At 55.4% G+C, this 12,678-nt stretch overlaps 7 protein-coding genes across 7 annotated transcripts; 5 read left to right on the forward strand and 2 right to left on the reverse strand.

Moving 5' to 3' along the window:
• Window positions 1–397: 397 nt before the first annotated feature.
• Window positions 398–1,645, forward strand: SETTUDRAFT_165087 (uncharacterized protein). Its single transcript, XM_008031504.1, has 3 exons — window positions 398–739; window positions 798–1,147; window positions 1,198–1,645. Exons 1-3 carry the CDS (start codon window positions 496–498, stop codon window positions 1,618–1,620), a joined length of 1,017 nt encoding a protein of 338 aa, XP_008029695.1. The 5' UTR covers window positions 398–495; the 3' UTR covers window positions 1,621–1,645.
• A 743-nt stretch (window positions 1,646–2,388) lies between these two features.
• SETTUDRAFT_96499 (polysaccharide lyase family 3 protein) lies at window positions 2,389–3,411 on the forward strand (the record flags this gene model as incomplete). Its single annotated transcript, XM_008031505.1, has 3 exons — window positions 2,389–2,791; window positions 2,842–3,101; window positions 3,151–3,411. 3 exons carry the CDS (start codon window positions 2,389–2,391, stop codon window positions 3,409–3,411), a joined length of 924 nt encoding a protein of 307 aa, XP_008029696.1.
• Window positions 3,412–3,855: 444 nt separating this feature from the next.
• On the forward strand, window positions 3,856–4,733 carry SETTUDRAFT_165088 (uncharacterized protein). Its single transcript, XM_008031506.1, has 3 exons — window positions 3,856–4,006; window positions 4,103–4,186; window positions 4,243–4,733. Exons 1-3 carry the CDS (start codon window positions 3,946–3,948, stop codon window positions 4,302–4,304), a joined length of 207 nt encoding a protein of 68 aa, XP_008029697.1. The 5' UTR covers window positions 3,856–3,945; the 3' UTR covers window positions 4,305–4,733.
• Window positions 4,734–5,547: 814 nt separating this feature from the next.
• Window positions 5,548–6,557, forward strand: SETTUDRAFT_95466 (uncharacterized protein; the record flags this gene model as incomplete). The annotated part of the gene is made up of 2 exons (XM_008031507.1): window positions 5,548–5,910; window positions 6,045–6,557. Coding segments are annotated over 2 exons (876 nt in total), but the record flags the coding sequence as incomplete, so codon positions are not given.
• A 270-nt stretch (window positions 6,558–6,827) lies between these two features.
• On the reverse strand, window positions 6,828–8,330 carry SETTUDRAFT_96690 (uncharacterized protein; the record flags this gene model as incomplete). The annotated part of the gene is made up of 1 exon (XM_008031508.1): window positions 6,828–8,330. One exon carries the CDS (start codon window positions 8,328–8,330, stop codon window positions 6,828–6,830), a length of 1,503 nt encoding a protein of 500 aa, XP_008029699.1.
• A 1,520-nt stretch (window positions 8,331–9,850) lies between these two features.
• On the forward strand, window positions 9,851–10,840 carry SETTUDRAFT_96658 (uncharacterized protein; the record flags this gene model as incomplete). The annotated part of the gene is made up of 1 exon (XM_008031509.1): window positions 9,851–10,840. The coding sequence occupies one exon, from the start codon at window positions 9,851–9,853 to the stop codon at window positions 10,838–10,840; it is 990 nt and encodes a 329-aa protein (XP_008029700.1).
• A 420-nt stretch (window positions 10,841–11,260) lies between these two features.
• SETTUDRAFT_96737 (uncharacterized protein) lies at window positions 11,261–12,550 on the reverse strand (the record flags this gene model as incomplete). The annotated part of the gene is made up of 1 exon (XM_008031510.1): window positions 11,261–12,550. The coding sequence occupies one exon, from the start codon at window positions 12,548–12,550 to the stop codon at window positions 11,261–11,263; it is 1,290 nt and encodes a 429-aa protein (XP_008029701.1).
• Between the last annotated feature and the right edge of the window lie 128 nt (window positions 12,551–12,678).

Here is a 12,678-nt window from a genome sequence, read left to right on the forward strand (position 1 = left end):
CATTGTGCTGTAGCCGCATGCCGTGCCTTCTGGCTGCATACATCCCTTCGTGAACGCCTTTGGATCGACGAATCACCCGCCGCCAAATACGCCATGTACGTAGCTCATGCGAACCACAAGCCCTCCATTACAGACGCCCGACATGTTTGGATCGTACCAAATCGAGCTCTGTTGCCTCGATAGGATAAATGCAACGTGCACAGGTACATCTCATCCGTAAGCACAACATGCAATCCCGGAGCATACTGGCTGACCCCGCGTTTCCAATCAAAGCTAATGCTGTGCGACGCCAGCATATCTTTACCAATGCGTATTTAAATCTGCTCCATAGCCTTGCTGAAATCCATCCGAACACTCTCACCTGGTGATTTTTTTTCTGGCCTGGCCAACCGAAGATTCGACATTGTACGGGAAAATAAAAGTACATACCTCTTGCTTGCTTACACGAAGACACCAACACTGCCTCTACCGCATCTGGTAGCTTCACACAGCGCCATGCCTGATCTAGCCCTGGATACAGATGCTACTGTTGTTGTGACGGGGGTCAACGGGCTGGTAGGGAGCCATGTGGCCGACCAGCTGCTAAAGAGAGGGTACAATGTCCGCGGCGTGGTGAGAGACGCTGAGAAGCACAAGTACCTGGTTGAGTACTTTGGTGAGAAGCACAGATACGCAAAGTTCGAGCTCGTTGGTGTGCCGGATATGACGGTTGAGGGATGCTATGATGATGTTGTCAAAGGTACGTCGCTCTCTACGATGCTGCTGAGCAGCAGAACTAAATTGGCCTCGCGTATCAGATATTGGCGGGTTCGTCCAGGTCGCGTCGCCTATGGGCACCATCCTCGACGTTGACGAGGCTATTTCGGTTGCTGCAAATGGAGCCATAAATGCCCTCAAAGCTTGCGCAAAAAGCCCTTCGTGCAAACGCTTCATCTTCACTTCTTCGTCCGTTGCGGCAACTTTTCCCCATCCCGATGTAGAGATGTCAATCGACGAGAATGCGTACAACGACGAAGCACTGCAGACTCTGAGGAAAGATCCAAACACACCGGGGCTGTATAGCTACGCCGCCATGAAGGTGGAGACTGAAAAGGCGATGCGCGAGTGGATGCAAGAGAACAAACCAGACTTTGTCTTGGTTTTTGTTGTAAGCAAGACATCCAAAGAGTTTGACCCCAACAGCACTGATTGTCAAAGCTCCCCAACATGAACCTCGGTGCCGTTCTCATTCCTGAGCATCAGGGATACCCCTCAACCATCAATTTGGCCCGCCAGGCATGGTTGGGCCAGCACCTCGAAATGTTCGCCACATTTGCCGGTCCACAATGGTATGTCCATCCTGTCGACTGTGCATTGGTGCATGTTTCTGCACTGATTTATAAGGATGTGGGTTCCGAACGCCTATTTGCATTTGCAGAGCCTTGGGACTACAACAAGATGCTGGACATCTGGCGAAAGTTGTATCCTGAAAGGAAGTTTCCGGACCCTATCGAGGGATTGGGTGTAGACAAGATGGAGATTCCAAACAAAAGAGCAGAGGAATTGCTGACGTGGGTCAAGGGGGCGGGATGGGATAGCCTCGAGAAGGGATTAAAAGAAATGACTGAAAGCTGGGTTTGAGAGACGATTGCGATAGAATGATAGAGGCCAAGTTTTTGCCATGTTACCAAGGGTCGTCTAATCCAAGTTAGTAACGATCAGCCGGTATTGTGTGTTTTGCTTTGTGTTTAATCCGATCGTATAGAGGCGTTCGTTTCATCCAGTTAAAGTGGGTAGCGAACCGCGGCCGCGGTCACCTGGGCTCGAGATTGAAGCCATCTCCACATAGGCAGAACCTGAATTGCAAGGCCCTTCTGTCCGGCATGAATACTACTGAATTTGTGGGGTACACAAGAACTTTGAGGCTGGGGAAACAAGCAGCCAAGTACCTAGATGATTCGTGGAGAAAATACCACCGAGTGCGAACTCGGGCGATATGGACTTGGCGGCGCACCTGATATCTTGGGGTACGATCGGTCAAGCTGCGCCAAGTATCTTGCAACACCAATACAGCCTCGCTATTCACGGAAACAATTTGAATCCATGTTCTTCCGCTGGCTTGGAAAGCTGTGGCGCCGGGTAGTCCATAGGGCAGCCTCGCTTGGACCAACTACATAGTATACCAGAAAGGGTTCTAGTTAAAATCGAATGCGGAATCGCGTGTAGGACGTATGCGTGACGAGCATTTTGAAGATACTGTTTGCTGGGCGTGCGGGCGTGATGAAAGGTATATAATCGGCGCGATTGCACGAGCAGTGCAGCATCTTTTGCACTACTGCAACTTGGACTGAGCCATAGCAGTCCTCTCAAGAGTTCAACTGGTATCCCACTTCAACTGCAACCACTAAAATGAAGCTTTCCGCTTCTGTCATTATTCCTCTTCTGCCTGTGATTGCTACAGCAGCAGTCATCCGCCGTCAGAATGGCGATGGACCCCAAGGCAGTACCGACTCGACGCAAGGTGATCTCGGGGTGCGTCCTCCTCCAAGATTCCCGTTTCCGGTCACAAAGTTTCCTGTTCCAACTGAGACTGTCGTGCTCGAGGAGGCTATGTATATCCTACCTGGCCAGGTGTTTGATGGAAAGATGAAGCGATATGAGCGTCCAGAGGGCAGCTGCAGCGAGCAGGCCGAAGGAACCGACGCAGATGCCGTGTTCAATTTGCTTCCTGGGGCTACCATCAGGAACGTAGTGATTGGAAAACACCAGAGTGAGGGTATACATGCTCTCGGTGACGCATGGGTTGAGAATGGTAAGACCAGCTCATGACGCTGAGCGTAATGAAGCTAACTTCTCTCCAAGTGTGGTGGGAAGATGTCTGCGAAGACGCCTTGACGTCCAAGGGCCTCAACACGCAGCTGCGCGTCATTGGTGGAGGTGCACGCAATGCAACCGACAAGATCTTCCAGGACAACTCGCTAGGAGGAAAGGTAAACATCACTGGTTTCTTCGCCGAAAACTTTGGTACCTTTTACCAATCCTGCGGAAACTGTCTGAACCAGGCGAAGCGCAATGTCACCATCCAGGACGTCATTGCTGTGAACGGAACAAGAATGGGCATAGTAGGTGAATGAGTCCTTCTCTTCGACATTTTTACTAATGTTTCCACAGATATCTCCAAACTACGGTGACGAATACCGTATCAAGGACTCGCAGGTTGCTGACGTTGAGCGCTACGTCGACAAGGAGATTGGAAACAATGTCCAGACGGTTCCGTACACTGTTGGAACTGGGCCTGATGAAAAATACGCGTTGTATAATCTGACGCGCGACCACATCACCGAGTTTGAGGGAGAGATCCTGAACCAGTATGTTCCCGAGGAGCCGTATGAGTGGCTCGGTGACTTTTGGAAGGAGGGAACGGGGGCCTGAGCGTTTATGATTGACGTGTGAACTAAATAATAATCATGTCTTGAAGATTCCTGTCTTGCTTTATTGATCCATGGCTTGGGAAATGTCTTGTCAGCCTGGAGGGCTTGATTGTGCAATGGGTGTTTCGAGATCTAAGAGCCGAATGCTGACCTCTTTTCGTATTTAGGTCACCAGTACCTTTGATCCATAGTATAAACGAATCCAGTGAGTTTGGTGTGTTCATCCTGTTCTTGACATGGTCGCAAGATTGAAAGAACAGGAATTTGGATGCTGAGTCCGAGTGTTTCGTAGATAATAACAAGAGATGCTGTCGTCCCTCATGTGTCGAGGGGGAAGGAGCAAGAGGTGCCATGGAGTGATGCTGGGTGGTCCGAGCGCGCCTACCACCCCTGCAGCTCTAGCCTTCGCTTAGATTTTGCCTGCCCACGATCACTCCGAGTGCCTCATCGACAGCGACAACTCCATCCCGACGCCCAATCCAGCTCTTCCGCCCACCGAACGACCGACACCCGTCGAAATCTACAACCGCACATAATGGATTCCGCAAAGGCTCCCGTCAAGCTCGTCAAGGTCACCCGTGTCCTTGGCCGAACCGGTACGCGAACTTTCCCGAAATTTGCTGCAGCCGACGCGTTGGAAGAATAGCATGGCCAGAGTGAGAGAATTTCCAGGCTGACAATGGTCCCTACAGGCTCCCGTGGTGGTGTCACCCAGTGCCGTGTCGAGTTCATGGACGACCAGACCCGCTCCATCATCCGTAACGTCAAGGGCCCAGGTACGCTCACCTGCCTGCTTGCCGCCGCTGTGGTAGTAGCTGACCCATGACCTTAGTCCGCGAGAACGACATTCTCTGCCTGCTCGAGTCCGAACGTGAGGCTAGGCGCCTGCGATAAGCGCAATCACTATCGGGGAAAGGGAAGCGGCATTTCATTCGGTTACCGGAGTTCTTTGCGAAAGCTATGGGCATCTGTACGGACTTTTCGGGGATGGAAAATATGATGGCGTAGTGTTCTTGCAGCGCTGCGGAGAATGTGGCAGATACATGGGAGACGCGATCACGACTGATGTCAAAAAGTCTGGGCTCTCCGTGAATGAATCGAAGACTACCAACTCCCAAATGTCCCTGGGCTGGCCGTGACGCTTCGTGGCTGTTATCTGGGTTCAGTACGAGACTCTGAGGCGTATTTGGAAGCTAATGTCGCCCAGGTGATGTCCTTTTCTCTTTCCGGCTGGTTGTATGACCTGGCTAGCAGATAGATTTGTCCGCACAACATACCCTTTCCGCTTTCCCATCAGCATGGCAAATGCTTGGCAAGTCTGTATTCCATACTCGGTTCGATCTCACTGTCGCGAGTTCTGTGACGCGCCTAGCGGTAGCGACCCACGCACTAGCACGATGCCTCCTTTACCCCGAAAGCTTGTTATGCCGCTGCTAATCGAGATTCTATCAGCCTCGTACTCTGATCTTGCTGCTGCTGCTCGCTCCGTCTTATTAACTTTTGACTAATTCGACGCCCACATTACCATGACAAATATAGCGCCGGGGCAGCGTAGGGAAGTTTGGCAACAAGCAGATTTGTGCAGGGCCACTGTGCATTGGAATACTGTTTGGACCGGCAAACGGACAATCAACTTGGGAGCTCAATCTGCAAACAAATCTCAAACATGCCGTCACCACCAGTTGGTTTCACCTCCAACATATGACAGCGCACACGACCAACGACGCACTTTACTGGCAAGGTCACTCTCAACCTCAGACTTCAATAGCAAACCCAATCATTTTACAGTCTTCGGCCTTGTACTCTTTTTAGCTGTCTCATACAACCCTTTAGGATAACCTACATCAGTCAACGTCAACATCTCACAACACGCAAACTGGCGAATCTACACCAGCCATCTCCTTTCGCAGGCGCTCCCCTCTGGGAGCCCTCAGAGGAAGAATGGGCCGACCTAGACGCCTCTCGTGTCACGTGCACCTTTATCGCGTCCTTCAAAGACCCCGCGCAGTACAGTAACATTAGCCCACCGAAAAGGCGCAGTACCTTCTCCCGTTTCACAGACACAATAACATGCCTGCTACCGTCATCGCCGACCAAAAGAGCCAGGGAAGAAGCGCTAAGAGAAGAGGAGCTGCTGCGCGATAAGCTTGCCATGCTGCAGAATACCTACCACACGTGTCCCTCTGGCGACATATGCGACGAAGTCATGAGCGCGTGCTTTGTCAATGGCTCACGAATCTTCCGCAACAGCAGTGTCCCCTCGCCCAGGAACATGCACGTCATCGACCTTGCTGGCTACTTCAACACCCAAGACCCCGTGTTGCGTGCGGCGAATCCACGCCTCTGCGACGCTGTAGCCACGATACTGAGCCACACGAGCAGCGAGTGCGTAGCCGCGTTTCTGGATCCGGGCGTCCGGGAATTCGTCTACAAGCGAGAAGTTGAGGGCCGAAAGGGCGGAAACGTGTTGACCGTGAGGAGGCTAGATAACAAGATCATCGTAAGTGCTTGGTATATGGTTGCTTCTTTGCCTGGGATGGTGAAAATCCATCTTGACCGCTCCCACCCGGTGTGACGCACGAGTATTATCATCCAAGATATATGAAGGAGACTAATTTGTTGTCATGGTTTCAGGCTGGTTCCTATCGCAATCTGGGCTTCTCCCTGCAGTGGAGCTTGTACGTCAAGGCCGGGTTTGGCGCAACGGGCCAGTGGCACGACGACTATGCTGCACCTGTGGCTGGGTCGACGCCCATCGTCGATGGAGTCGTGATGTGGGACGTCTTCACGCCAACTAGGGCCACATCACCTGAGGGTGACGGCCAAGCTGGTGGCTGGCCCCACCGCGGCGAGCATCGAAGCAGCAGCAGCAGCAGCAGTGTGCAGGCGCCCCAGACGTCACCGCGCAAGATTACGCTGTCGGATGCAAATGAGGGGGACAAGGTGCAATGTCAGGATGACGAAATTAGTCCACGCAATGCAAAGTTTGCGCTGTACCAGAGTAGGCTGCTTGCGCGTTACCTGCTGTGGGATATCTGGGTTCGACTCGAGGGTAGGTATGATTGCAAGGCGTCGTGGGAAGCGGATGGAGAAGTTAGGGAGTTGAGGTTGAAGCAGGCATTGGTGGGGTTTGGCGATGAGGAGTAGGCACGATGGCATGTCACGTGAAGCAGCAACCACAACAGGCAAGCAAAATGGTTCTAGAATAGAGACTTTTGGAATTCGTAAAGAACTATCCAATCTAAATAACAAGAGTCTTTGGACATTCTCGTATGGTTTAAAGAGAAGAGAAGTCGTGAATCTATAATGCAAGCGATACGCTATGCAGGATATATCGGGCCCCAAAAAAACACACAAAACGCCGTAGAAATGCAACATAGGAAATTCTTGTGTCTCAATATTGCAGAGTTGGTCACTCTAAGCAATGGCAGAGACACCACCCTCCTGCATGACAGGGTTGATCTTCTCGTCAAACTTGAACTGGAACTCGTCGCCAAGCTCCTTCTTCATGGCAGTCTGAACAGCGTCGAGGACATTCTTAAAGACACCAAAAGAGGCTGGGTTGTTCTCGTCGTTGTCGCCACCCTGGAAGACACCAGTGCGGACCAAGCACGTGTTCCAGCCGTACATGTTACCACCAATGATGTCGGAGGCTGGGTTGTCACCAATCATGTAGATGTGAGCAGGCAGCTTCTCCTCGTTGTGGATCGTCTCCATCCAGCTGGCAATGACCTCGTCGGCGTACTTGTAGGTAGCCAATTCAGGCTTACCGTAGACAACACGCTCGAGCTCCACGCCAGTGAGCGACTTGTACATGGCCTCAAGGCCGATACGGAAGGCACCCTGGGACATGCGGGGGAAGGGGTGCTCGGTGGGGCAGAGCATGTCACCCTGGGAGAAGTAGATGGGGATGCGCTGGGAGACGGGGTCCTTGGCCCTGGTTCCGAAACGGCCGTTCTCGGACTGGAGAAGGTCCATGATGATTTGGATGTCGGTAGCGTAGTCACGGCTGTCGGAGAAGACCATGATGGCTTCGATGTTGGTCTTGCTGAAGTCGCGAGGGCGGGAGGTCTTGCGCTCCTCCTCGGTGAAGACACGGTAGGGAGCAATGGTAGGGTCCCAGGCAACAATGTCGTTGGGGACAACAATGTCCTGGAAACCGTACTGCTCAGCGACCTCACGGCACTTGTAGCCCTCACCACCAACAACGAGAACCGTCTTGTAGTACTCAGCCAGGGCACACATGGGGGTGTGCGACTGGATGAACTGCTCGGTGGAGATGGGGTTGTGGAGGATCTTGGACAGTTGTTCGACACGGGCCTGCTCAGGCTTACCAGAGCCGTTGGTAAGGAAGATGTGGGGGATCTTGATGCCGAGCTCGTTGTCTCCGTTCAAGATTTCGAGGACACGCTGACCCTCGGGGATGAGACGGTCACCGTGGACAAGGACACCGTCAATGTCAAAGACAAAGGCCATGTCCTTGGCGGCACGAACCTTCTCACCAGCCAGGTCCTGGAGCTGGGCGGCGATGATGTCGCGGGATGGCTGGATGGAGGGCATTCCAGGGCGCTTGGCAGCGCCTGGGCCATCGGGGTAGTGGACAGAGGACAGCCTTGACTGCCTCTTGGAACGGGGAATGGGCAGCGAGGTACCGAAAGAGTTGCGGGATCCTCTCCTCTCCTTCATCGAAGGCGAGAGGGAAAGGTTGTGCATGTAGTTGGTAGTGTCGGCCATGGCGCTGCGGGTTGCTGGAACCTCGACAGTGTTGGCGGTACCATCTTCGTGAACATCGCCGGGAATGGCAAGCTCAGCGCCAGAGCCTCCAACAGCAAAGTTGGAGGAAGATTGAGTGGTGTTGGACTTGGTCTGAGGAACGGGGGTCTCAGCCAACTCCTGGTCTTCAAAGGCCGCGGGAGGCATATTGGCAGATTGTGTGTGTGTGTGTGTGAGAGAGAGAGAGAGAGGTGAAAAGGAGGTATCAAGTGGAAACAGGCTTCACACGGCAGAAAGTGTATGTGAGTGTGTGAAGATGTGGAGAGGTGTGGTAGTGAGTGGATGGCATCAGGGTCCTGGGGGAGGGGCTATATATCATCGCCATGGCCGTCAACAGAGGACAGGTCGTGGGCGTGCTGGAGGGCGCAGGCCATCGTCATTCGCCAGTCTCTCCTACAGAGTCTGTCGCTATCCCGGGTTAGACCGGGACACCAAGCACAGGTTGGCACTCCAAAGGGTTCAACAAGTATCTCGGTACCCACAGTACGACATCATCGGGATACAACGACGACCGTGCAGGGCAGCGCTAGAGGACGAGTTTGCCAGGCCAGAGAATGAGAACCGGATAGCGTCACTGCCGGAGTATCGCCGAAAACTGGGGACTGATAGGGTTTCGCGAGACGTGAGTCGCCACAAGGCGTCGCGACATGGTTGTATAGGCCTTGCCGATGGGGGTGAAAGCTTAGCGCAGAGCCTCAGCGTCCCAGGTAGGCCGACGCAGAGCGCGGCCGGAAGAGGCAGCAGCGGCTCACCGCCGGTGGATAGCGACTGGCGTGCATGGGGAGCGAGCAGACTTGTGGGAATGATAGACGTAGCTGCGACGAGCGCAACGAGGATGCATAGTGATGGCAGCGCGAGGTGCAGCAGGCGGATTGCAGTGACGGAGGAGAGGTGGGGGCGCAACAGCTCAGGTAAGCGCGCGTCGCCGAATTAGGGCGGCGCCAGGCTAAACGAGTGGCTGAGGGACCGCAGAGCCGCACCCGGCGAGCGCGGTGCATGCCATGCCTCCCCTCGGTGCGTACGTAGGGGTGTTTGTCATGTACACTAGCAGGTCGCCATGTATGTACCATGTATGTACTATGTACCAGCAATTACACCGGCCCACCATGCCGACCAGACGCCTCTCTACACATTGTCCGCCCTCGCCCTCGCGGCCACTGCCACGGTCGGCAAAACTGCCCTCCCCTGGCGCCCCCCCGCCGGCGCAGTGGACCCTGGAGATCCACCGGCGACGTCATGGCTGCCAACAACTGCCCACGCCTCAGCTCCCATCCCATGTGCTTGTGAAACGGATGCATGGCACTATTGTCGAGTTTTTTTTCCGCACGGCACCGATGGCTGCGAAATGCCTCCGCGATCGGTCCCTGGCGCGCCGCTGCCTGAGCTGAGGTCGCGGCTCGGCGGGGATGCGGCGGTTCCTGGGCGCGCGAGAGGAGGCTGACGGGCGCCGTGCCATGATGACAGAGGGGGAGGGGGCGCGCGCAAGGGCACAGAAATTTCAGACCAACCAAGAGACGCTCGATATATGTAGCCTGGCAGTCCTGCGACGCGCTGCTGCACTCGGCCACAAGACCAATCCCTCAACCTCTCACACACCTCATCAATTGCATCACACCCAGGCACACAACCTTCCTCTTCTTCTTCTCTGCATTCCACACACCGCAACCATGGCTCCCCTTGCCAACCAGAAGACGTTCACGCTCTCCAACGGCGTCACCATCCCCGCCGTCGGCTTCGGCACCTTTGCCAGCGAGGGCGCGTCCGGCGAGACGTACGCGGCCGTCACGACGGCGCTCAAGACGGGCTACCGCCACCTCGACTGCGCGTGGTTCTACCAGAACGAGGAGGAGGTCGGCGACGCCGTGCGCGACTTCCTCAAGGAGAACCCCAGCGTCACCCGCAAGGACCTCTTCATCTGCACAAAAGTATGGAACCACCTCCACGAGCCCGACGAGGTCAAGTGGAGCTTCAACAGCAGCCTGGCCAAGCTGGGCATGGACTACATCGACCTCTTCCTCGTCCACTGGCCCGTTGCCGCCGAGAGCGACGCCAACCACATGCCCAAGCTGGGCCCCGACGGCAAGTACGTCGTCAAGAAGGACCTTACCGAGAACCCCGAGCCCACGTGGCGCGCCATGGAGGAACTCTACGAGTCGGGCAAGGCCAAGTCGATTGGCGTGTCCAACTGGACCATTGACGGCCTCAAGAAGCTGCTCGCCTTCGCCAAGGTCAAGCCCATGGTCAACCAAGTCGAGGTGCACCCCTTCCTCCCCAACGCGGACCTGATCAAGTTCTGCCAGGACCACGACATCTTGGTCGCCGCCTACTCGCCCCTCGGCTCCCAGAACCAGGTCCCCAGCACCGGCGAAAAGGTGCGCACAAACGCAAAGCTCAACGAGGTTGCCCAGCGCAGCGGCTACGACCTCGCCCAGGTCCTGCTTGCATGGGGCCTCCAGCGCGGCTACGTCGTCCTGCCCAAGAGCTCCACGCCCAAGCGCATCGAGAGCAACTGGCTCATCCCCGAGCTGAGCAAGGAAGACTTTGAGGCCGTCGACGACGTGGCCCGGGGCAGACACACGCGCTTTGTCAACATGAAGGACACGTTTGGCTACAACGTCTGGCCGGAAGAGACGGACAGTGGTGAGCTCAAGGCGTAGGGCAAGTGGGGCCACACGACATTACCACGACGATCATGATGACATGGCTTGTGTTTGTTTTAAGCGATACCTACGTACACTAGGAGGGGAAAAAAAATTAACGTCTATCCAAGACGAATATAGAATAGCTCCTAGAGAGCAGAATTCACTTTCACAACTGTAATTGCCTCATCTCCATGCTGCGATCATCGTGATGTGACGACGCCATGACATGACATTGCGGTGTGTACAGTGCCAGGCGCTTCCCCGCACGCCCGAACCACGGTGCCTGGTGCCAGTGCACTACCATGGGTCGCCCGTCGTCAGGGTCTGCCAAAATGCCTTCTGCAAGCTCTGCACACAAACGGTACGGGCAACGGCGTATGCTCTTTGCACATAACGGCCATGTACTTAGTTCAATTTTACTTTTGCCACACATGCTCACGTCGGTATCAGCCCATCCAGCAACTCCAAATTCTGCCTCTCCCTGCGCACGCTCCACGGCTCCGATGCTTGCTGCTCCAAGGCCGCGGGTTTGGGTAGCACAATGTCGGCAAAGTGCTTCTTGGTGAATTCCATGACTGCTTGGGCCTCCGCAAACTTTTCTTGCTCTAGAAGCTGTCTTGCCACTCCCAAGCACAGCTGGACCAGGAAATGCCGCCGGCTTCGCGACGACTGTGCAAAGGTAGCGGCGCCAGCCGGGTCCTGAATAAACCAAAGTCCTGGAATGGGACTGCTCGCTGAAGGGTCGTGTAGTGATAGCATCGCTTCGACTGCTCGACTCCAGCTGCCGAGCCATCGTTGCGATGAAGACGAAAAGGATTGGTATAGCTCGGCGTCGATGGACCGGTCCTGGCTCGAGATGATGCGGTTGACAAGACGACCGCCAGCAGTCCTCAACATGCCGTACGCCGACTCATGGCCGGCATTTTCTGTAAAGCGGAAGGCTTGCATGAAGACAGCAAGGCCCCTGTTCAAGCCTGCGTTTGCTTCAATCGAAACCATCTTTTCTAAAAGCTGCTGCCTGAACTTGGTCACCCTTGAAGCGTCCAGGCCCGTTTCTTTCACTCGCTGCTCGTTTGATCGCAGGAACCAGCGCCATGGTGCGGTGCTCTCGCCCTCGGCCAACTGCAAAGCCACCAGTCGGTCCAGGAATCTGCTGCCATTGCCTGATTTTGACATGCACATGTCCAGGAACTGCTTCGAGGTGTCCAGGCCGCTAGTCCTCAGCCACTCCGAAAGCACATTTGCCGGCGTGACTCCATCTTTGAGTTGTGTCTTGCTTTGGCCCGTCGTCTTCTCGAGTACCTCGAGACATATAGCCGCCTTCTGCAGGTCGGCGGAGCCTAACGCTATCTCGTTGACGAACCATGCAACCGGGTCTCTCAGCACATCGACTGCCGCCGACTCTGACCCTCTCCGGCGGGGCTTCACTGCAAACAGTGGGTTGTTCAGGATGGAGTCGAGATGCTGCGTGGTCGAGGCATACGACGACGCTATCGCACGGCTCGGCGAGGGGTTGCGTTGCCCGCTGCCAATCAGCAGCTGGCGCGAAGGGCCCCTCTGGCTGGTCTCGGGGGTGTTCACGGGGTGTTCACGGTCGAGGTGGGCGCGGAACGACTGGGTCAGCAACGACAGTAGCTGCTGGCTCTCTCTGGGCGAGAGCGGGAGCTGCGGGTGGAGCTTGGAGGCGAGGGTGCTCAGGACGCGTTTTCCGGCGGCGGACTGCATGGCGGCGCAGTCAGGCGTCGACGAGTCGAGCAGGTGGTCGAGTGAGGCGATGACGAGCGGCGGGCCAAGCAGCCATGGGCGGCGGGAGCAGGGCGCCTCTGGAGCGCACGTGACGGCCTAGACGCGCG

This window comes from Exserohilum turcica (genome assembly GCF_000359705.1).
Source record: "Exserohilum turcica Et28A unplaced genomic scaffold SETTUscaffold_6, whole genome shotgun sequence".
Taxonomy (NCBI): Eukaryota; Fungi; Ascomycota; class Dothideomycetes; order Pleosporales; family Pleosporaceae; genus Exserohilum; species Exserohilum turcicum.

Coding starts and splice junctions, on each gene's coding strand:
- SETTUDRAFT_165087 (XM_008031504.1), top strand. CDS start 496: ATGCCTGATCTAGCCCTGGATACAGATGCTACTGTTGTTGTGACGGGG. Junction 740..797: donor CTATGATGATGTTGTCAAAG/GTACGTCGCTCT, acceptor CTCGCGTATCAG/ATATTGGCGGGTTCGTCCAG. Junction 1,148..1,197: donor ACTTTGTCTTGGTTTTTGTT/GTAAGCAAGACA, acceptor TGATTGTCAAAG/CTCCCCAACATGAACCTCGG.
- SETTUDRAFT_165088 (XM_008031506.1), top strand. CDS start 3,946: ATGGATTCCGCAAAGGCTCCCGTCAAGCTCGTCAAGGTCACCCGTGTC. Junction 4,007..4,102: donor CCGTGTCCTTGGCCGAACCG/GTACGCGAACTT, acceptor TGGTCCCTACAG/GCTCCCGTGGTGGTGTCACC. Junction 4,187..4,242: donor CCGTAACGTCAAGGGCCCAG/GTACGCTCACCT, acceptor CCATGACCTTAG/TCCGCGAGAACGACATTCTC.